The 22,501-nt window shown below is 46.3% G+C and overlaps 1 protein-coding gene across 3 annotated transcripts in view; it reads left to right on the top strand.

Moving 5' to 3' along the window:
* Positions 1–22,430, top strand: part of LOC6736120 — a 33,528-nt gene extending 11,098 nt beyond the window's left edge. For all 3 annotated transcript variants that reach the window (XM_039292947.2, XM_039292948.2, XM_039292946.2), the window contains exons 3-6: positions 2,744–3,472; positions 16,641–17,245; positions 17,304–17,461; positions 17,523–22,430. In XM_039292947.2, coding sequence (XP_039148881.1) covers positions 2,744–3,472; positions 16,641–17,245; positions 17,304–17,461; positions 17,523–18,496 — 2,466 coding nt within the window. In that variant the 3' untranslated portion in view covers positions 18,497–22,430. The remainder of the gene's footprint in view (positions 1–2,743; positions 3,473–16,640; positions 17,246–17,303; positions 17,462–17,522) is intronic.
* The last annotated feature ends 71 nt before the right edge of the window (positions 22,431–22,501 follow it).

Genomic DNA, 22,501 nt, shown 5'->3' with positions numbered 1-22,501 from the left:
CTGTAGCCCGTTTTTTTATGATTCTATTGGAACAGCTGGCTTAGCTTTAGAAGCAGTAGTACCCAGTACTTGGGCGCCTAATGGCAAAGCTAAGTTATTCGAAGGGACTAGTGACTGATGGAAACTCGAAAATGATTCTACCTTGCAACATGTTTGTGCCACAAGAGCCCAAAGACCAAAGCCATTTGGCTGTCAGTCAGATTCAGTTTCGGTTTCAGTTACAGGTCCACAGCAAAGTTAATGACAACTTGCATAAGAACACTTTACCCCGCCGCAGAGACAGCTGGCGAGTGTCCTGCACACATGAATGTTTCAGCATCTCGCCAGGAGTCCTTGGCCAGTGGCCACTGGAATTCCTGTTGCAAAACCTCTCGTCCGCCCGACCAGAGTATGAATATTTCATGTCGCCCTCCCATCCAATATGCTCTGTATGCAGCCGAAAACGGTAGGACAATAATGGCCAATGGATTCTAACACTTTCGAGCCTGGAAATGTTGAGGCATGTCAGCCGGAAGTTTCGTTGCGTTGCCTTGTGGGAGGGCTAACAAAATTCAGGGAAATACCAAATAAAGACGGATTCTTGGAGCTTAGTGTGGGGGGCACTCGTTGCTTTCACGGAATATGCATAAATTAAATATTAATCGGTTTTAGTGCTCATTATGATGTTGGCAATCGTGCAGAAATTGGAAAGTTTTCAAAGTTTCGCTGCCGTGAGTGGAAAGGGGGGGCCGGACTTTCAGGACATCCGCCCCCGGACAGGAACTGTAATTTCTTATTTTGCCTGCTGCGAATTGAAGAATTTATCTTTATTTTTTACCCAGCACATTCCCCTTTGCTCCTCCAAGCCGCATTGTTGTGCATTGGGCCGCAGCTGGTCTGCCATTAAATCAACAATGGCCGCCCGTACACGTGCTCGTCCTTCTCAGCGCGAGTGTGTGGGTTCGTCCTGTGTATCTGCCTCCCTGCCTGCGTGTGTGTATGTGAGTGTGCTTTGCTGTATTAGTTTCCCTTTTGTATGATTTTTCATTTGAGTTAAGGCCCCATCGTGCCCCCCGAGCCCCTCGAGCCCCGCGGCCTGGGCATATTTGTGCGTATTGCAAGTGAAATTCTCTGCTGCTTATTGTTATTGCCCCGGGAACATGGAAAACGATTGAGCGGGCGGAGAGCGGCGGGGCAATGGGAAGGGCTGGTGGGGAGCGGGGGGAAAATCTGGGCAGAAGGGCGCACAGGACACTCGGAACACAGAGCTCGGCGAACAGGACACGCAGCAATTGAGAGTTGTTGATTGTTGCATATTACTCACTGCCCGAAAGTTCAAAGGGTCATCGCTGCTGCCAAGTTGATTCCGTTTCTGACTCTGAATTTGTTCTCAGCTCGACAAAAAAGGGAACTTCCTGTGCATACCCTAGAGAATAATGCCCGTATTGTTCGGCCAGCGTGCAGTCGGATTATTCGGGCTTAAATTGATGTTTAAAATTTTGCGAAGGAGCTTACAGCAACCGAAATGCTTGACATTTCCAATTGGATGCGTTCGGTGTTTAACAGGATATTAACAAGGACGCCGACTTGTGCATACGTGTGCATCTGCAGTTATAATCGCTGTGAACTAGAACCCAAGTTTAAGTTGGCCCCAATCCCACCAAACAGGAATCACCTTAGATGGGATGATATCCAGCACACTGCAAGCATCTCTGATAGACTTGCAGTTCGGGATGCAATTTTTCCAGCCAGGCTCATAAATATTCATGCTTTAACCGGAAAACGATTAAGTCGCAGAAGGAGCTGCAGCAGCTCCTGGAGTACCAGTACTCCAATATTGATAGTAAATTCCTACGGAAATTCTCCAGCCACGCGAACTCGTCCTCGCCGCCCACTCCCCGCCCACTTTTCGCCTCTCTGTGTTGTTGTTGTAGCCGCTGCCTTGAGTTTTATGCAAGCATGTGGAAAATTCCAACGAAGTGCGGTCATTTTAATAACAAAAACATCAGCTCTTTATGCACTCAATGCTCCTGTTTTTTTTCGCTGTTCGCAGCTTTGGCTTCTATTTACTTGCTTTTTTTGCGTTTTATGACTTTCGCTGTTGTTGTTGGCCGAGCAAACTTTTCCAATATACCAGTGTGCTTTTTGTTTTTCCTGCTGCATATAGTTGTTGCTCCCCGCTGACTTGGTTTTCCCCAATGCGCGTAGCTGTGTGTGTGTGGGTGGCTTGCAGTGGTGTTTGTGTGGCTATCACAGTCGGTGGGTTTAATTTTTAAATCACACAAGACAGTTAATTGGTGGAGCAGGGAAGAGTGGTGTTAGGAACAGCGTGTTCCAATAAATATGAACTACATTCCAGTGCAGATTACCTTGGTTTCCCAACTGTATATGTGGGCAAGGATACTTGGCACTTAAGAAATGGCTTCAACTTCTTCGACAGAAGCTTTCGACCGAAAACAGAGCTTTTTAAGCCGCATCACAATAAAAGATTAAATGCCATATTAAATTGAGACTGCAAATCTCTAGTTAAGTGTATTTCTCAATTGTCGGTCTTAAATCATGGTTAAGAGCTCCTAAGAACGTCGTATCCTAGATTCGGGTTTTATTGTTCTGAAGTTTATATCCCCTTTATGACTTTGGTAGTCGCATGGCAATATCGACTCAATGCATTCATATCATCAGTGGCATTGCCTTGTATCTGTACCGTTTTGAAATAAATAATAAGGATTTTGCTGATATTAATAAATGCTCCTCTTCCTTGCAGGGTCAGTGCTCGGCTGGTACACTGCCCATGGCCTGGGTCGATGAGGGACCCGGGCCCCCAACCTGCCCGCGATCCTGCGCCGAGCAGCAGCTACAGAAGCCAAAGGCCTCCAAGGCCAAGCGGAGTGCCACCAGTAACAATAAAGTCAAGTATTTCGTAAACTATAAGACAACCCAGATGCGGTTGCGCCGCGCTGGGGATCACGCGATGGACGCCACCGACAGCCATTCCCCGCTGGCCAGCGAGCGGCCACCGAGCACCACCGACGACCAGGACGTGGACGTGTCCTCCACCACTGAGGAGGCGGAGCCGGAGCCCACGCTGTCCTACAGCCATCTGCACGCCCAGGAGCCGGTCCTGGCCCACCAGCAGGACCCGCGGGAGCGGGAGCAGGAGCAGCAGGAGCAACAACAGTGCCTTGAATATCTGGGCGATTCCGCCGAGTCGAGTCCGCAGCACCTGTGCGGCCTCCAGTCACCTGGTCATCTGCTGGAGCGGCTGAAGGTCCTGCGGCTGCGCAACTGCTGCGAGAGGAGCGTCTTCAGCTCCCTGCACACGCTGGCCCTCAATGCCAGCCTCACCGATCGCCAGGAGTGCGTCCGCGTGCTCAGCGACCTGCTGGACGTTGATGGACTGGCCAACAGGATCACCTGCGAGCTGGCCGAGATCCTGTTCCGCTTCGACTGCCGGCAGGTCTACTCGCTGATCAACCAGTGCGACGACTGCAAGGTGAGTTTAGTTTCCCCCCTAATATCCTTGGCTCTTAACCCATCTAATCCCCTCGTCCAACCCCGTTAACCCAATTAAGCCCAAACCTCATTCGCTTTCCACTTTGGCCCAGGCCGAAACTCTTCCGCACCGCGTGACATTTTTAGCTGCTCATTAATTATTAAAGTTGAGCTGCGAAAAAAGGGAAAAACTGAAAACAAAACCAAACCCAAAGGCTCTAAGAGCGGAATTTACACTGCGAGAAATCACTGCATGTTCGGAGTATCTGGAATCAAATTGTATATACTGCCGGAAAGCAAGCTTAAAGTGGTTGGAGTGCTTGGACTAAGTTACTACCTTTTGAAAGACAACAAGTACTAGACTCTTAGATGAAGTTGTGAAGTTTCTTTCAGTGTCTGACCAAGGGTCAAAGTTAAGCTTTTAGGGCATCTAGGTTTATCTATTTATCAAGGGGTCTTCATTTTACTCTCACAGTAAGCAGCTCCCTGGGCAAAGCAGATGTCAAAAATAGTAAGCTTTAGCCCGCCAAGAACAATACCTTTTTGCATTTAAAATTTCCCACCCTTTCCATTGGCCATTCGGACATTTTTCATTCTCTCAGTGCAGAGCTCATTGAGGGCTCATGCTGCTTTGGCCCATAAGCGAGCCAGGACTCTTGTCCAAGGATTCATATTTCAGACTCGTAATTACGGGGCAGGATGGCAAGGAGGCGAGAGCAGGAGCAGGAGCAGAAGCGACGCGGAGTCCACGTTGCGGTTAATTTGTGGCACTTAAGCTCGACTGCAGTTGTCCGCTACATGGCAACACCAGATTTGGGTATTTCGGTGCATATTTGATGTCTGTTCCATATAATTGGTAATTATTCGTCGAGTGTCGGCCAGAGATTCCTTTCCTTAACCTGAAAACCTGAAATGGCTGAAGGGGCGAAGGAAAAGCTGGCTGAAACAATGACTACGCTAATGAGGGTCTCTGTGGGCAAAGGAAAACCTTTTGAATACTGCAAAATCTCCGAGAGAGAGAGGCAGTGAAAAAAAAACAGAAATGTGAATTGCGCTGATTAACAAAACTTGAGGCAAATGCTAAGCAGACGGCAACAAAACAACAACAACAACGCGGGCCAAAAATACACAAGATGTGAGTGGGAGTGGGCTGCCAGGGGGTGGGCATGGGCATGGGGATGGATGTGGGTGGTGCAGGTGCTAGGGGCAGACATATGTACACACACAAATTTAAATTTAAATTACGCATACGCCTGGTGGCACACATTTAATGCGCTGTGCAGCCACAGAGGCAACAACAACAAGGGCTTTAAACTAACCGAAGGATAGGGATTGCAGGAAAAGCGGCGAAGGGGTGGCGAAAGGGTGGCGGGGAAGGAGAAAGGAGAAAAGAGAATCAGAGCAGAGATTCTCCAGCAGCAGCCTTAACATACTTCTAGTTCGAAAAAAGTGCGCTCTCAGCTGGAAGTCTGTCAGCGGAGAGCTGGTGAGAGGTTTCCAGGACCGTTGCGCTCTCTTGCGGTGTCAGCAGAACACGCTCTCAATGAGGAGTCCCTCTCTCTCTCTTCCTCTCTGTCTCTCTCCGCCTCTTTGGCTTTTGGGACTCTGCAAACTTTTTCGCAGTTTATATAAGTTTCAACAGGCCAATGTTTTGTTGAGAAAATTGGAAAATTGATCAAGTATCTCAAATTGTATGCAACTTCCATTGAAAAGTGTGCTATTATTGTGCTATTAAGACTTATAACATTTTAGGAGCTCAGTAGTTAAGTGGCCATAGTTTGGCAATTGGGACCGACAGGAGCCATTTGAATTTTCTACTGCGCGCGCTGCTCCTGTCCCGCTCTCTCGTTCCTGGTGGCCATTCAGCAGAAGTTTCCTTCGCCTTTCTTTTCCAAGTACCAGATTCCAGCACAAAACACGTTTTTGCACATGGCCCGAGTGGAGTTTGGACCTAACCCCGCTAGTATCGGTATCGGTATCACTGGGCTGCGCTATCATCCATGGTCCAGTTAACCGATTTAAGTACTCCACCAATGGCATATTTACTTATGATTACCCACCTTCCCCGCCGCAGCTCCTCTAATTAGTCGCAAAGGCTTGACATTGCGGCCAACCGCAAAGGGAAAATCCATTTTGCGGAACCGAGCTTCAAGGCAACGGTTTGTGTCCTTATTTGCGGTTTTCAAAACATTTTCGCCCCTTTTGAAGCCAGGAGGTCGTTGATGGTCCCATCATTGCGGCAATTCGATTATGTTCGTCATATTTGGGGAACAGATTAATAGATTTTTAGGTTAGCAATTTGAGGGAAATGCATTATCTTTACAACCCAGAGAACCTTACCCTCTGAAAGGATACAAACATATTCATCAGTTTCATCAGCTAGTTATATAATATCCTTAGTATCCTTAATCGTATCCATTTAGGACAAATCCTTATCAGCACCCTAAACAATAAATATTTGCCACTCTACTCGTAGCCCAATTAGTTTTTCAATGAAATGAATGACAAATAGATGAGCACATGCATATTCATAAGATTTATTTTATTATGCACAAAGCCACAATAAAGCATTGACCTCCAGAGCCAGCAAAGTGAAACTTTAAACTTCACCAGAGAGCAATAAAGCCAAAGTTCAAGTTTCTGCCTGATTCCAAGTGATTTAATCAATTGCTTAGATGTGCTTTGTGTGTATTCCCCAAATTGGCCTGGCCAAAACCTTTATCTGTATTTGCTGTCATCAAAGTTGGCCGTAATCTATTTCCATCGATGATTTCGATTTAATGTGGGTGGCTTTCCTTTCGATTTTGTTTCATATACTTTGTGGCAGTGTGTAAATTTGCATTTTACATATAGACACATATCACATAACCTTACGTCATATAAGGACCGAGGGGGGAGCTCATGGATGGGTGGTATTGGCTCTGCAAGGAGCCTGTGTCGGCGAAAGAAAATTGTCAAAAGCGGAAGTAGCGTAATTTCATAAATGATTGATTACAAACACTTTACACGCATTCTCACTTATGTGCGCCAATCGCACACAGCCACCCACACACACAGACACATGTCCTGCCGAAGGATAACGCCCTCCCTCCTCTCCCCTCTCTCTTGGCCATATTTGCTTAGGTGTTTGGGCCATAAACGATTTGTTGCTGTTGTCGCCTGGCGACAGCTGACAACGCTGAGCTGTATTACACTATAGCCGCGTTTTGTTAGGTCCGCTTTGCACTTCTTTATCCTCCCACCGCTGATTCCTCCATGTCCTTTACCCCTCCCCCCCGCCAACCCGCTTTGCGGCTGGACACATGTGTGCGTCGACAGTCAGGAGAAAAACTTTCTGTGTTCCAATAATCTTTTCCCCCCTCCCAGCAGCCCGGCATTTGTTCCACCTTTTTTTGCATTGGCATTTGGCTTGGCTTTCCTCCTCCGGTTATCCTGGCTGTCCTCGTCCTGGCCGCCTCCTTCCCAGCTTGCCACTTTGTGCAATCTAGCAATTTATCGAGTTTTGCGTGGGCGCCGCATCTTCCAGATTATAATCCTGCCGAGGGTGAAAGTGGAAGTGGAAGCAGCTGGCCCGAGACTCCAGATTGATAGATTTCACTTTGTGGTGCACGGTGGATTAAAGAAAAAGTTGATTTCGCTGAGATTCCTCAGCCACATGGAATCTCGCTGGATGCTAAAAATATCCTCCCAATAAGTATCAGGGAAAAATGGCCTTTTCCTCTATTCACTTCGATTGAAATGGATTTCTGGTACTATATCTCGGTAAAATCTAGCTTCCTCAATGGAAATAACTACTCAAAACTTACAGGTATTATGTTTCAGTACCATGGAATATACATATGGGTTGCCTCGCTCACCCAACAAACAACGACCCACCAGCACCACATAAAAGTTTTTCCCCTGATTAGCCCTGGGTCCCCCTTTGAAAAGAGGAGCAACTTTCGCTTTTGGCCCTCCGAAATACTGCGAATACGCCATGTAGGCCCTGTACTGGGAAAGTTTCAGTTAAAGGCCCTCTTCGGCAAATAAATGGCGCAATGCAGCGGAAAATTGGCCAATTCGAGCCAACAGAAGCAGCAGAAGGAGCGCTAATGTGACCAAGACGCGGAGAGGGGGAAGCGGGCCTCAGGCAGCAGCAAACGATTAATCAATAAAACGAAGTCTGATGAGCAGGACACAGACGGGCGGACCGCAGGACAGACAAAGGGTAGCAAGGGCAGCAGCTGCTCCTTGTGCTCTGCTCCTCGGGGTCCTTGGGTTGTGAAGCCCTCCGCCACGCGCCCCCCGCGAATCTTCGCCAGCTCCGGGTGAGCTGCTCCCACGTTGACTGACAAGTCTTTGTGCAAACAGACGCACAATCCCACTCACAAACACACTCGCACACAGGGCCAACACACACAGAGACCAGCTCGTTGCTGACACAATATGAAAAATGTTTTTTTTCCCTCTTCCAGGGGCGGTGGCTTTTGGGGCGGGGCATGTTCGTAATCCACAATCGACAAAGATAAATCGCTTTTAGTGTGCTCCAAAGCATTTATTTAAATTTACGCTCGCTCTCCGTTTCTGTTGCTGTCTCGCACGCACCGACTGTCACCTCGCTCTTTCTAGTCAGCTACACTGGGAAAAAAGTGTTCCTTCGTGTGAGGGGTCAATATCATGTTTTATTTGTTTACAGGGCGTTGCAGGAATCTTCTGAAGCTAGTGATAGGCCGAAGGATTGGAAACCTTCTTTTTCCATAGTTTTGAGCCTTGTTAATATTTTTCGCCGTGCAGCCGGGAAAAGCTGAACATCGAACCCGAAAACGAGACTATTTAATTTAATTTATTTGTGCTTTATCCCTTATATATATATGTACATTTCATTAAAGCTAATGGTATAATTAGGTATTTACAGTGTTTAGCTAAGGCTTTCATCTGAAATATTTATTAATTATGTCTAGTTGACCTGTTTTTAGTTTTTTGTATAACAATATTTATTATTTATTAAGGAAAACAAGGGAGAAGGAAAACGAGACTAGAACAGCGGCCAACAAAGGCCAATGAATTATTTGCGGTTTTCGCTGCACGCTGACGTCATAGATACGCGGCTACGACAACTTAAGCCACCCTGCAATACACTCCACTCGGCGCCCACTTGCAGGACCCCAGTTCAGTTAGGGCTCCAGGACTCGGGACTGGGAACACAGGACTCCGGATGTCCCGCTCCCCAGGCGACTGGTGGCAGGCATTAGCGTCATTCATACTTTGGGTCCAGCTCCTTCTTCTTAGCTCAGCGCTCAGCATGTGAGCCACCCCCCCAAACTTATGGATGTGTGCGTTGTGTGTGTGTGTGTGTGTGTGTGGATGCTAGTGGGTGTGAGAGTGTTTAACTGCCTGTAATGAGCTGCCAATGACTCAGCCTTGGTCGCAGCTTAATGAGCAAATTAGTCGGCTAGAAATTGTTTTGTGTCCTGTGACTCTGTCTGTCTGAAATGGATTCGATTTGGCAACAACGTCCGTAAGCTGATTAAACAATTCCCACCTTTATCCCTGCTCAAATATCATGGCAGGGTGTGAAGTGACATCACTAAAAGGATATTGGGTATATTGTGCTACATATTAGTTATCGTCTGGTTATAATTCGTTGTTTTTATCCACATTTTAAAGGCTTCGAAATTGGAGCAGCGCTGTAAATCATTGTGACCCACATCGCCCTGTTTATTTACATATGACATGGTTCGATGGGTATTTCCGCGTCTTATTTTTAATTAAACTTTCAGTTCATATTTGCCGTCAGTTAAGCGGCTTTCGAGGAATTGCGCATGCTGCACATCTGAAATATGGAACATGGAGCGCCTGGCTGAATGTCTTCTTGGCCCATTGACATGGCTGCATATTTCTCGGGCAAATGTTGCAGACGTGGCTCGCCCAGTCACCCAATCACACAGTCACCCCGTCGCCCAATCACCCTGGTCCCCATCCTCACACTTGTTCTGCGAAACCGACTGACTTCGCCCAACACATTGAGCTCGGCTTGTGCATTATTTACTTGTGTGTGCCACTGGCATCCATATCCATTGTATTTGAATTGTCAAATCAGCGGCAGCCGAGGGGCGCGGGTGGGGGAGAGATGGGGCTGCTGGCAGGGGCACAATGGCCGACGATGGGAAGTGCGCAGACAAACAGGCGGGGCTCCCATCCTTCGGGCTCTATCAGCGCCCTCAACGGCTGACTGACTCGACCGGACGGAAGCTGCAAAACAAACTAAGCATTGCATTTACGGCTAAATAAAGCGGGCTGAAAGAGCAGCTGCAATGAAAGGTTAGGGCAGATGCACTGCGCGAACAGACGCTTGTGGTCCGACATCGATTCAACATGCACCATGGTATGGCTATGGTATTCTCGGAATAGGAAACACCGCATCCTAGTTTATAGCTCATAAGCTGGTTTAATAGAGATTACTCTCGTATCAAGGTGACTTCTGTGCTTGGTGATATATGCTTTTTAGGTCTGATGAACATGATGAATCCAAGCCTGCTAATGACTCGCCCAAAGAATCCGTCTTCTGGGCACATCCCCGATCTAATTAAGTGCTAACTAATGTGTTTGTCCATACTTGGGTGGACAACTGGACCGGCTCAAAATGCTAATTAGATGGAAATGGTCCCTCCGCCATTCGAGTCCCTCGAATGTGTGCATTATCTGTTTGAATATACTCGCAGCGAGTAGTGGGTGTTTGCTTTAATGTTTATGCATGTATGCTGCGCCAGAAATTCCAACACTTGTCGACCAACATATCCGTCATAAACATTTCACATCAGCCGCAACGTAAATTTCACTTAAATATGCAAATTTCCTTTCCCCTCACAAAAAGGGGTTTTGGGGTTGACGTTTCAACTGTTTGCCGCGCTTCACAAAAAATGATTCGAAAAGCGAGTGGGCTCCGGACTCAAAGCAAACACGTTAATTGAAAAATTTACCCACATTCCGCATCCGCTATGAAAACGCTGTATGCTGGAATGTTGACAATAGCGAATATTGTCGGCCAGTTATGACAGGCAATTAAATTTCGACTAGGGCAGCATTTTGTTGCCCAATTAGCCGAGTCTGCCAGCGATTTACAAGCGGCCAAGAGGAGGAGCACTCCGGGTTGACAACAGACCAGGCACCAGCAACCAGCAACAGACACTTTTGGAGAGGCGGCAAATGACTGCGGACAGCTCGCCAGATACAGATACATTTACAGCTACAGATGAAGCTGAATCTGAATTGGAATCCGAGGCCGAACAAATGTGCCAAAAAATGCTCATGATAATTCGGGCGGACACCCTTTTAAACACTCATCCGCCCCGTTGGCCCCGTTAAAGAGCCAGCAGCTCTGGCATTTTGTTATGGGATTTTGCGGTTTTAAGTTTAGTATTTGTCGGATGCAGCACGTAGCGGTTGGGGAAATGGACTGGGATGGGGGTGCATGGGGCATGGGGATAGTAAGAGCACCCGAGCTTTATGCGCTGCACTCAGTAGGTAACACGTGACCGTGTGGCAAACAAAACAAACGAAGCAATGAACCAGGCACCGAAAGGGAAACACAAACCAGTAGCACAGAAGAAAGTGCTGACGAAGGGTTGGGGGAAGGCTGGGAGCCGGGGCCGGGGGCCGGGGGCCGGGGAATGGATCTGAAGGGGTACATAATGGCCCTTGCCAGGCGTTTGTTCGCTGGTTGCGAGCTGCAAAAACCGCTCCGCAAGAAAGCGGACACACACACTCGCGAATGGATGGAAAATAAAAGTTTATCCTTGGACCAACAGCAGAGGCATTACTTAAGCGCAGTGCACACTGTGTGTTCTGCTTATTGCCGTAGCCAATGCGACAACACGTGCCGAGCTGCAGTCCCCCAGTCCCCCAGTTGCCCAGTTCCCCGGCTCCCCAGCTCCACAGTTGGTCAAGTGCGTTGGCGTGAGCGAGGAGCCACTGTGGCCAGGCCACTTTGAGCTGGCTAACAAAATAAGCAGGCGCACACACAGCCACTCGGCCCGAATAGTTCAGCGTTGCATTGTAATCGTGGTCGAACGCGATATCCTGCAACGATAGGTTTTGGCAACAGCCTATACTTCAGTGGCAACTAGTCCCAGTTAATCCGCATGCTAGAGAACATTTGTTATGTTGTGGAACTCGCCAGCCCGGAACCATTAAAAATTATTATATTTCAAAGGAACACGTCATTGGTTGTCATTTATTACGTTGGTTATACACCGACCATATTTTCGCTGCCACCACTGCACAGCTTCCAGTTACACACGAAACTGGCATAAATATTCTTCGAATGGTTATTGTTTCTGCTTGACATAATTGAAGTATTTACTCCGCAGAAACAATAACCAGATACATTTCGAATTTGCATTTAATGGCTGCAGAAATCATGGTGATGGTTATTTATGGAGTGAATTTTAATAAACGTGTTTTAAATTTCTCACACATACATAAACGTGTGTAGCACGCTCATGGGCCGCGATTCGCACACAGGCGCACGAAGGAGGCCCACACACACACGCACCGTTTCGTGAGCCATTATGCAAATTGGCAACAACATGGCGCTGGAATCGGAAGTGGGCCCGAACCGAACAGCCCGAAAGCCGAAAGAGTCGGGAAAGCCGTAATGCCCGGCTCTTACTACTCATAAATCTACTGCAATGGTACAAATCAAATCATAACTTATTTGCATACATACGAGCCTAGCCCTGCGCCACAGGCTCGTATGTGGGAAGGTCCCCAATCACCAACTTCACATACATACGCACTGCTGTATGTGCTATGTGCTATGTGCTCTATGAGCGCCATATCAATTACATTACATAGTCCTGGCCTAGCTTGGCCTGGCCTGGCACTTGTGTGCTGCGCAAATCTTTGCCGAATTCAGTCACGTTTCCATAACACACTGACCAGGACCAGGACCACACCAGCCAGCCAGCCACTTGGCCAGGAGCCACAGCCACAGCCCACACGAAAGTGTATTAAATTCGAGCTGAAGTTGGGGCTTGGGGCTCGGACACTTTGCGGCGGTGGAAGGAGTGCGCTTAGAAAGCCATAAAATATTTATGTCTCAGCCAGTTTGCGAATGAATTTGAAGGCCAATGCAGGAGCATAAACTCTGATACACCCAGCTGCGCCAGCCAATCGAATGGCGGATGGACTGGGGGCGAGTGGCGGGGATCGATAACGCAAACAATATGCAAGGGCAAACAAAGTTGTTTCCATTTTGCTGGTCATCGTAGTGGGGTGGTTCCTTCATTCAATAGTTTTGTTTCTTCGATGCCCGCAATTCGGATTCGCACAAATAAGCAGTGCGAGTATTGAAAACAAGGATTTTTTAGACTTTTAATCCTTAATCGATAATCAAATAAGCTGGCTGCTCAGCCGAACTGAGCCGATTTGGCATAATAAAAAGTGGGATAATTTTCGCATGTTGTTCGGTTTGCGCCCTGCGGCTTATTTATATGTGTATTATATTTTTTATTACCAAGCGCCTGGGCAATGTTTGCGTTATTTCTTTGGTTCAACGGCTTATGAAATTATGATAGTAAAACCCGACTACGGCAATGGCAGTGGCAATTCCAATGGCGGCCATTTGAAAACTCGTAAATCAACCCACACGCAACGTCTGCTCCGTTTGGCAAATATAAAAAGGACTCCCTGGCCGTCTTGGCGCTTTCAAAAAGACGAACGGACAAGAATTCAATTATTTGCCATATGAAACGGTCATTGACTGACTGATGGTCAGTGGCAAAGGTTGCTCCTGCCTTTGTTGTCGCTTTCTATGGCCTGTGTCCTGTGGGCGGTGTCCTGTGACCCCTGCGCCCCCAGCCGCCGACCCTTAACCCTTAGGTTAGCCATTAATGTTTACGAGGGGCAAAAGGAGAGCGGACTTACAATATTTTTCAGGGCCACCATCAGCGTTATTCCCATTGATATGGCTGGCCGTAAAAGCGGCTGACTCTGGCCCATATATGAAATTAGAATTTCATCGCCCAATCTGCATTTCCAATTAAGCCCCGCTCATCGGATCCGCACACGACTGCGGCTCATTATCGCATATTGGGTTTCAAAAATGTTAAGCCACAATTCCGATTCCTCTGCGCCTCTGCATCCTGTATGCCCACTTCCATCCGGTCAATCTGGGTGACAGGAGGCGAAGGACGAGGCGCGAAGGTCACACGTCGATGGGCAGGCACAACCCGGCTTATTTACTGCCCGCATGTGTGTCCTGCGTCCCATGTCCTGTATCCTCTTGCCACCCCCCTTTGCTGCAGGCTGCACGCCCATGCCGATGTATATGCTGATGGTGATGGTGTCGTGTCGGCGTAATGGCCGAAAAGGACGAAAATCGGGATTTTGCGTGCGGAATGACTTTTGCGCGCCGCATTTAAATGAAGGCAAGCTTAAATGGATTCCGCCGGCTGTCGGGGATGAGTTTGAATCCACTTCTTCAGCTCGGATTGATTTTTGCAGCTCCTCGGCGTGAAAGCTGCGACTCTCGCAGCCCGTCCGCTGCACAGGCTCCAATTAACTTTGCACCTGCACACCCTCTAATTGAGTTCGCCTTTTGAGCCTTTTTATTTCGGCGTCGGAATTCATTTAGTGCCGAGAGCAGGCGCATGTTAGTTCAGGCGACAGCAGATGGGACAGGTCGGGCTCAAGTTATCCTCCACGTGCCGCACGAGGCGGCTGCAGGACTCGTTTCGCGGCGAGCAACTCTGCACGACGGTGTCCTATTAATGGCAAATACTTTTTTGTAATTAAATAATAATTTAGCGAGCGGGGGACTGAAGCCGAGATGACGAGCTCGCCCACGCAGCCGAGAGACCCCAAAGTAGTCTTGGCAACAGCCACCTCTGTGTCCCATGTAGGTGCACATGGAGAAGTAAATCGACTCATAGGAGTGGTCTTCTTTATATTCCTTATTGTGATGTGTAAGTGAAAAGCTTTTCTCGCAGTGTAGGCAGTCGTGGGTATATTTATTTGTATACGAGTATTTGTGGTTTAGTGCCAGACACTTGCTGAGTTTATGGGTCGTTGTTTTTCATGGCCAAAACGAAATGAGTGCAGGTCTCGATGCACCACTCACCACTATTTTGGCCATTTCACGAGCTCGGGGAAACGAGCTCCCTCGCATGATCGAACTACTCTGCGGATTAGGCCGAAAAGTAGTTTTAGCCCGGCCTCCTCAGATGGAGCCGCACGCTGTTGCGGCGGATAATTTTAGATTTTTCTGGCCGCAAACACCAGCGCCCGCAGTGACAGCGGCGGCAGCGCAAACAATTAGCCTTGCCAGCTGCAGTCGGCCGCAGGGCAGCAGTGCGTATGCGTGATTTATGAATGCGGTGCACGCTGTTGCGGCTATCAAGGGTAGGTAATATTTGGCTGCAGCTCCGGACATGTACATTATGGGCGAAACGGGGGCGGGCTAATTCAATTAGAGCTGTGTTGTGTTTGCGTTCGGCCTTTGCCCAGCAGTGCTTTGTTCTATGCACACGAGTGCGAACACGAAATTCGATAATTGATTTAGACAATCAGTGCACTTTGCTGCACTTTAACTCGGGGCAATCAAGAACGTGGATAAATATTGGGCAGATTTTCTGCTCCTTTGCCTGCCCACTGGTGACTGGTGATATATGTATATTCTGTGTGTATGCATAACAAAAATCCAATGACTCTAGTCCCTCGCTCTGAATCCTGCCATCCTGCGAGCGATGCTCGAATGAAACTGAAAACCGAAATTTCTCTGCCTCGCTGTCCTTGCAGGCGAATGTAATGGCAGCGCAGACACATTGATAGCCACAGAAATGTTGGCAAATAGCAAAAATTTCACCTGTACCGAATTTCTCTGCAGGCCTGCAAAGAGTTGTTTGTTTGGTATGTGCCTTTGACCAATAGTTATGGGCGATGGCCGGAGGGCATGGGCTGGCAAATTCCGAAAAAACTACTGCAATAGTTCTGATAGAATAGAAAATCACAAGAGGACCAGAAACAAATAGCAAAATTCAGCAGCGGCAAGGAATATGCAAAAATATTTTCTCTACCCTCAAACAAATTGGCTGCCAAATGGAAAATATGTCGGCTGAGCGGAGGAAAGAGTGGGGATGGTCAGTTAGGTGGGTATTTAAGTTTTTGTAATGTAAAAAATGGGCAAAAATTTTAACTTTTTAATTTAAATGCCAATCGATTAGGAATGTGAATAGGAACTAAATGAGCACGTTTGGACCATAAAATCTATAATTTTGTCCAAAATAATGATTTTTAGGTCGGAAAATCCGAGGGTAACCTTCATAACTTGGCTAAAAAGTGTCTGAAACCGATAGAAAAGGCAGTTTTACACAGCTTAAAGTAAGGACAAGAAAACCCTATCAAAATCCGGAGAATTTAGAAAAATTAATTTTTGGCCAATTTTTGCATTTTTTATAAGGGGTTACATCATTAAAATTGGCCAAAAATTGAAAAAATTTTATATTTCAAATTTAAATGCCAATCGATTAAGAATGTGAATAGAAGCTAAACGAAGTACAGAACTCAACATTTGGACCATAAAATCGATCATTTTGTCCAAAATAATGATTTTTAGGTCGAAAAATGCAAGGGTAACCTTCATAACTTGGCTAAAAAGTGTCCGAAACAGATCAAAAAGACAGTTTTACACAGCTTAAGGTAAGGACAAGAAAACCCTATCAAAGTCCGGAGAATTTAGAAAAATTAATTTTTGGCCAATTTTTGCATTTTTTATAAGGGGTTACATCATTAAAAATTGCAAAAAATTGACAAAAATTTGATCGTTCAAATTTGAATGCCAATCGATTATGGGTGTGACTACGAGCTAAACGAGGTATATCATTTAAGATTTGGACCATAAAAACTATTGTTTTCGCCGAAAATCGATTTATTTGGTTCTGTTCAGTAGATTTGCTCCCATTAAGAGTCTATTGAAAAAATAACCAATATTACAGGGAAAAAATTAAACTCATTATTCATATTACTATACATACATTATATAAATGTTACATTCTCCCTATTTAGCTGTTATTCAGTAATTTCAATTAAACTTTCAAGGCACAAAAGCGAACACGTTTCCACCGAAATAATTTAAATGTGGCCCGGGGACCTGCATAATTGATGAGTCCTTTCAATTGCTTGTTTTGCAGGAAGCATATCGTCGCTGGGTCTGCAGTACACTAGTGCCATATTTCGCCGAGCCAAAGGACGTGTCGCCGCAGCCGAAGGACGAAGGACAGGGCAAAGGCAAACGCTCGGCGAGAAGTGCAGCGAGTGCGGAGGCGACGGCGATGGCGGACGGAATCAAGCATAAATCTCTGAAATTAATCAGCAATAACAATAAATCAAATAACGGCAATAACATGAACGAGCGTCAGATTAATCAGAAGCATGACAAGAGCTCCAATGCGAACGCGAACGCGAACTCGAACGCCAGCAAGGACATTGACCGCAGCGCGGAGGAGGCGATTGACAGGGACCTGGCCCAGACATTCTACGACGTTGTTGGCCTGTCTAAGCCCCGCCGCGGCGAGGAGGAGGTCCTGCCGGAGGACGAGGCTGGATTAGGACGCAGTGCGGACTCCGAAGTGGATAAGGGTGCGGAGGCGGACAGGAAGAGAAGTAGGAACAGGGAGGCGGAGCTGGAGCTGGATACGGAGGCGGAGGCCGAACAACAATCCAATAATTTCATATCGACTGCCAATAATTCGGATCCCAGAGCTACGGATCCAGTGATATCAAAACTACAGAAGAGGTGAGCCATCCATTCGAATGCAGCTAAATAGTTTATTTTATATCCACCGCTTTCTTAGATCAACGCGCAAGACAGAGTTCCGTAAGCGTCGTCGTATCCGGCCGTGCCTGAGCGTCTGCCAAACCGTGGAACAAAAGTGCCCCTACCTGCTGCCCGCCGATCGCGCCCCTGCGCTGCCCACCCAATATGCCGGCGAGCCGACATTTCTCTGCCTAGGTGAGTATGCCTCCCGGCGCCATAAATGCTGTTCTCATCCTCACTCTCCAATCCCCGCCAGATCAAAACATACCCGAGACTGGGGCGCAGCTGGAGAAGTCTAGCTACGGCCCCAACGATTGCTGCTACAGCTACTGCAACGGACCGGCCTCCGGAATCTGCACCGTTTGCCAGGACTTCAGCCAGCCCGGGACGGAGGAGCGCGATGTCGCGGGCAACTCCACCCGCCGTGTGCACAACATCACGCTCTCGCTGAGCTCACATCCCGGCGAGCACGCCCGCGCCAAGAGCGTGGCTTTGGCCCTGCGGAACGTCAGCCAAACCGGGAGCGATCCGGACGCAGTGGAAACGCTACTCGACCGCCTGCCGTACTACGCCAGCCACGACGGGATCTTCTACTACGACGAGGAGGGCGAGATGCCGCACGCGTCGCTCTCCGGCGACTGTGCCGTAGTGCCCGCCGCGACCACGCGCTGCACTATTCCGTACTACGCCTCCGGGACGGGCGCGGTGGCCAAGCCGCCCACGCAGCTGCTGGTCTGGCTGAGCGCCCTGCTCGGCCTGCTCAGCAGCTGTGGAGCGGCGCGTCAGAGGTGGAGCTGTCAGTGGAGCAGTGGCTGCGGCGGGCACCGAACTCGCAGTCGCCAGGCGGTCACCTGCGAGGCCAACTGCCACGAGCAGGAGCTGGTGAAGAGCAGGAGCTGCAGCCAGAGGAGCCCGAAGGTGCGCAGGGAGAAGCCAGGTCAGGACCAGGACGCTGAGCTGGTGCCCTTCAGGACGTGGCTGTGGTCCAGCTCCTGGCATGCCTACAAGCTGACCTGCAGCAAAATACGATACTTCAGCAGCCGGAGCAGGTTCAAAGGAGAGGCGAGGGCCGCTCGTTCAACGAACTCCAAGGACCCAAGTGGATTACAGTGGAGTCGGGGGGCAGGATGCACTAGGACTAGGAACTACCGCTTCTTCTACTACTACAACTACAACATCAACGACTGGTGGCGGAGATGGTGGCGCTGCCTGAGCAGCGGGGCCTTATAGTGCCTGCGAAGGAAAAGGATTACCATGACGACTCCCTCTCCGGCGGGGAGGCGATACCAAGCACTAGTAATAGCTAAGTCGGAAGCGATGCATAGTAGATGTGGCAAGGGTCCGGGAAAGACACACAGTGACACAGAACACACAAATCCATGGAATACGAATTAAACGAAACGGAAAACAGAAACCACTTAAATATTTATGGTCCTCTTTCAAACGAAATAAAAACAAGCATGAATTAATTATAAATCTCTATTGAAACAAAACCAAAATAGCATATTTTATTACAACTAGAACAAAGAATATGAATATTTAATTAAACAAAAAGCAACTGCCACAAGAATAGGTTTTTTAGATAAACGATAACGGAAGTATAAAACAAAACAAAAAAGAAACAAAAAAACAATTTAAAACGCATACAACTAAAACATAAAAGGGATACCGACGGAAAATATAATAATATAAATAGTTATTAATTTAATTGCTGGCGAACATAAATACGAAAAGTTTAGGTTAGCTACAAAACAAAAAGACGAAAGGAAAAATCCAAATTTACTAGACTACAAATTTGAGTGCGGCGAGGCGATTAGCGGAAAATGGGGAAACCCCCCATGTTCAACACACAATTTCATTCAGACGACAACGTATAGGCCGCGTATCAACCACCTTTCAAAGAAAAGCGAAACGTGAACTTTACTTAAATTAGTTTACACATGTACATACGCGCATGTGTGTGTGTGAAGTACTGTAGTCGAGGTGGGAGCGATTTAACTAACAATTAAAACAATTAACGGGAAGAAAACAAAATGAAGCCGCAAAAGTGTCTAAAAATTTCTTTATTTAGTATACAAATAAGAGGAAGTAAACATTTGTATAACCCAATGAAGCAAAAGAGCCAAAATGAAAAAGGAAGAGTATGAGTACGAGTACGAGTATGTAAAACGCACAGTAAACACGTATCTTTAAGATTCATCGACCGACATGGCGAGGGACTCTGGCCGAGATTCGGATTCGGATTCGGGTAGCAACGGAAGCATTACCGGCATGTAGGACATATGAGTCGCATATATGTATGTACGTTAGATATAGTCACAATGTGCAACGTAAGCCGCAAATTAAGGTAGAGAGGCGTGGTCAGAAGAACAACAATATACCTACTATATAAATACTAACAATGAATAATAATACTTTTTGTAATAAAGTGAACTCTATGTAGCGTATATATATATTAATTATATATATGAAATATATATATTTATATAATATATATTGTCTTAACAACTTATCGTACATAACTTGCAGCAAATGAAAACTATGAGAAAATCGAAACGAGAAACCGAAACCGCAAGCGAATGCAAAACCGAAACCGGCGAAATCCAAGCGTAAATAATTAAGAAATAATTAGTCGTATTTGGTATTAACTAATTAACTATTAAAGTAAGAACAAACAATTTGAGAGAACCCTCTGATAGAGCACACTCGCCCACACTCTCACAGATATAGAAAGACACCTCTTCGAGCACTCCTAAAGGTTCAGTTCAAGTTAGTTGACCCCACCCAGCCAATCACCCGATAACCCAATGACCCCATGACCCGGTGACCAGACATCCGATCACCCGACTTCCATCTGTCACTCCACCTCTCTCACCCTCTCACCCTTTCACGTTTTCGGAAAAGTCCTTTGTTCGATCTCTTCCCAGAGGTCTATAATCGAACGGTTCAACCCACTGCAGGCAGTGTCGGAATTACCAGGACTTAAGTCTATCAGGATGCATCGGAACGTTTCCCACACGACTGTCCACAACATTTTGCATTACCAAACTGACGAAATTACTTTAGGAGGAGGTAGCAGGACAGCAGATGGCACGGATTTTGTTAGGTGTTGTAGTAGCAACGTATCGATGTAACGAGCAGGAGCAGCAGCCTTCATTACGAACCCTCCATGTCTCTCTGGTTAGCCCCCATATCAATAACTCTTTGTAAATACAGATTACGTATGAGCAACTCGCCTCGAATCCATCTGCACAGTCCCATCCCATCCCCGAAGCATCCACATACGCCTAGCCTACGCTACACTTTCGCTCCTTCGATTCTCCAAGTGACCCCCAGTTGCGCCGCGTGCGGAACTGTTTCCATCAATGTGGCGATGGCACTGAATGACGTTGCCGAACTTTTCACTTATAGTATAGAGTATAGGGGCGGATGCATGCCTTTTCTTGGGAGAACAGGGGCGTTAAAGCAGGAGAGGGGCGGTCAGGGCGGACAGGGGCAGAACGACACCGTTATCAGGCACTTCAATGGCGGAACGGAAGCGGAAACGGAGCAGGTAACGGTGGCGGAAACAGTAACAGAAACAGAAATAGAAACAAAAGAGCAAAGGAACAGGGCAGAGTCAGCCGCTGGCACAAATTGCGCGCATATAGAATGCAAATTGTTATGAATTATTGTGTACTTTTGTAAAACTTTTTGATATATATAATATAGTTAACATGAATAGATGCCTAAATAATAATAAATTAAATGTTAATTTATTTAAATGTAAACAATAAATAGAGAAGGACACTGGAGTAGGCCGGTGGGTGCGGACACGGAGGCGGACCGAGGTCGAGGCCCGTCCGGTTTGTTGGTCAGTGCGACTCGATCCCGGGCCCCAATCCATATCCGAGCCCCGGCATTAGCGTATGTACGAATAAATTTTAGGCACCGGAAATGGAGGATCCCGACGCCCCTTCGGCGAGGATGACTCGTTCCGGGAGGCGGCGATATCCCTGTGCATAGCGAAACTAGTTGAATTGTGTACGTAATGTGGGCGAAACCATAGCTCCAGATCTGATCCATCGACTTTGCATGGTAGACAGCGCATCGACACCATCTCATGCGGTCCATACACAATCGAGTCACGTTCAAATCCAGATCCGAATCAATAACCAATTAGCACGAATTATACAATAATTTTTGTAATTGATTAGCCGCTGCCACACAAGCAAAAGCAAAACCAAAACCAAAAATCGAAAATCAACAAGCAAAAACAAAAACCAAAAACTCCGCTGCAGCTTTCGCTAGCAATTATTTTTTACAAAAACCAAAAAAAAATATTTCAAATATGTAAAAAAAGAGATTTTTAAAAACCGAAACAAAATTGGAAACACGAAATTCTTTTTAGGCCAAATGAAATTACATAATTGTGTGCCAGGACAAAAGTGACAAAATATAAAAAAGAAGAAAACGTTAAAATGTGTTGTATTTAATATCATGCAAGCATGCACAGAAAACCGAACAAGGCGAATAAAGAAAACAATTAATATAACGAAATTCATAGCGTCAAGTCAAGTTTAATTTAATTAAATGAAAACATAGACTAATTTAATGGAAAGCCACACAGCTAGCAGACGAAACAAAAAGTCTCCATAAAATTGAATACTCTAACCATAGTAATTCCCGAATGAAAGTTTGCATAGTGAAAAATCGAATCCAACAATGAAAAGCCCCTCCCGAATAACAGTAATTTAGTGGAAACTGATAAAACGTAAAACCTAAAACCTAAACCCCACTTGAGACAGCTAAAACTTTAAAAACTAAACTGAAATCTTCTGTACTTGTTATTAAAATACAAAACGTAAGGATAAAGAAACATAGAAGAATCAACAAATTATAAATAAAAAAACGATGAAAAGCCCAAAAATAGAACACAAAAACGAAATTTCATAGTCCTTAAGCTAAAGTCTAAAACCAAAGAAAATTAAATTCCCCCAGCCAAACTATCTAACGTAATGAAATTCATTTCCAGAGCGGACGGAGAAGGAATAGTAATACTTTCTAATAATAATGGCAACTGGCATAATTATGGTAATTGTAAAATAATTAAACAATGACGTAAACGTAATACCAAAACGGAAAAATCGAAAATAATAAAAATAAATTGTTGTTATTGAATGTATTTGTATAGAAAAATTATTATGATTATGACGATGAATAATAAATGATTACAAAAATAATAATTATTGTTCA

This window comes from Drosophila simulans, chromosome 2R, assembly GCF_016746395.2.
Source record: "Drosophila simulans strain w501 chromosome 2R, Prin_Dsim_3.1, whole genome shotgun sequence".
NCBI lineage: Eukaryota > Metazoa > Arthropoda > Insecta > Diptera > Drosophilidae > Drosophila > Drosophila simulans.
This window is presented reverse-complemented; position numbering and strand designations above follow the sequence as displayed.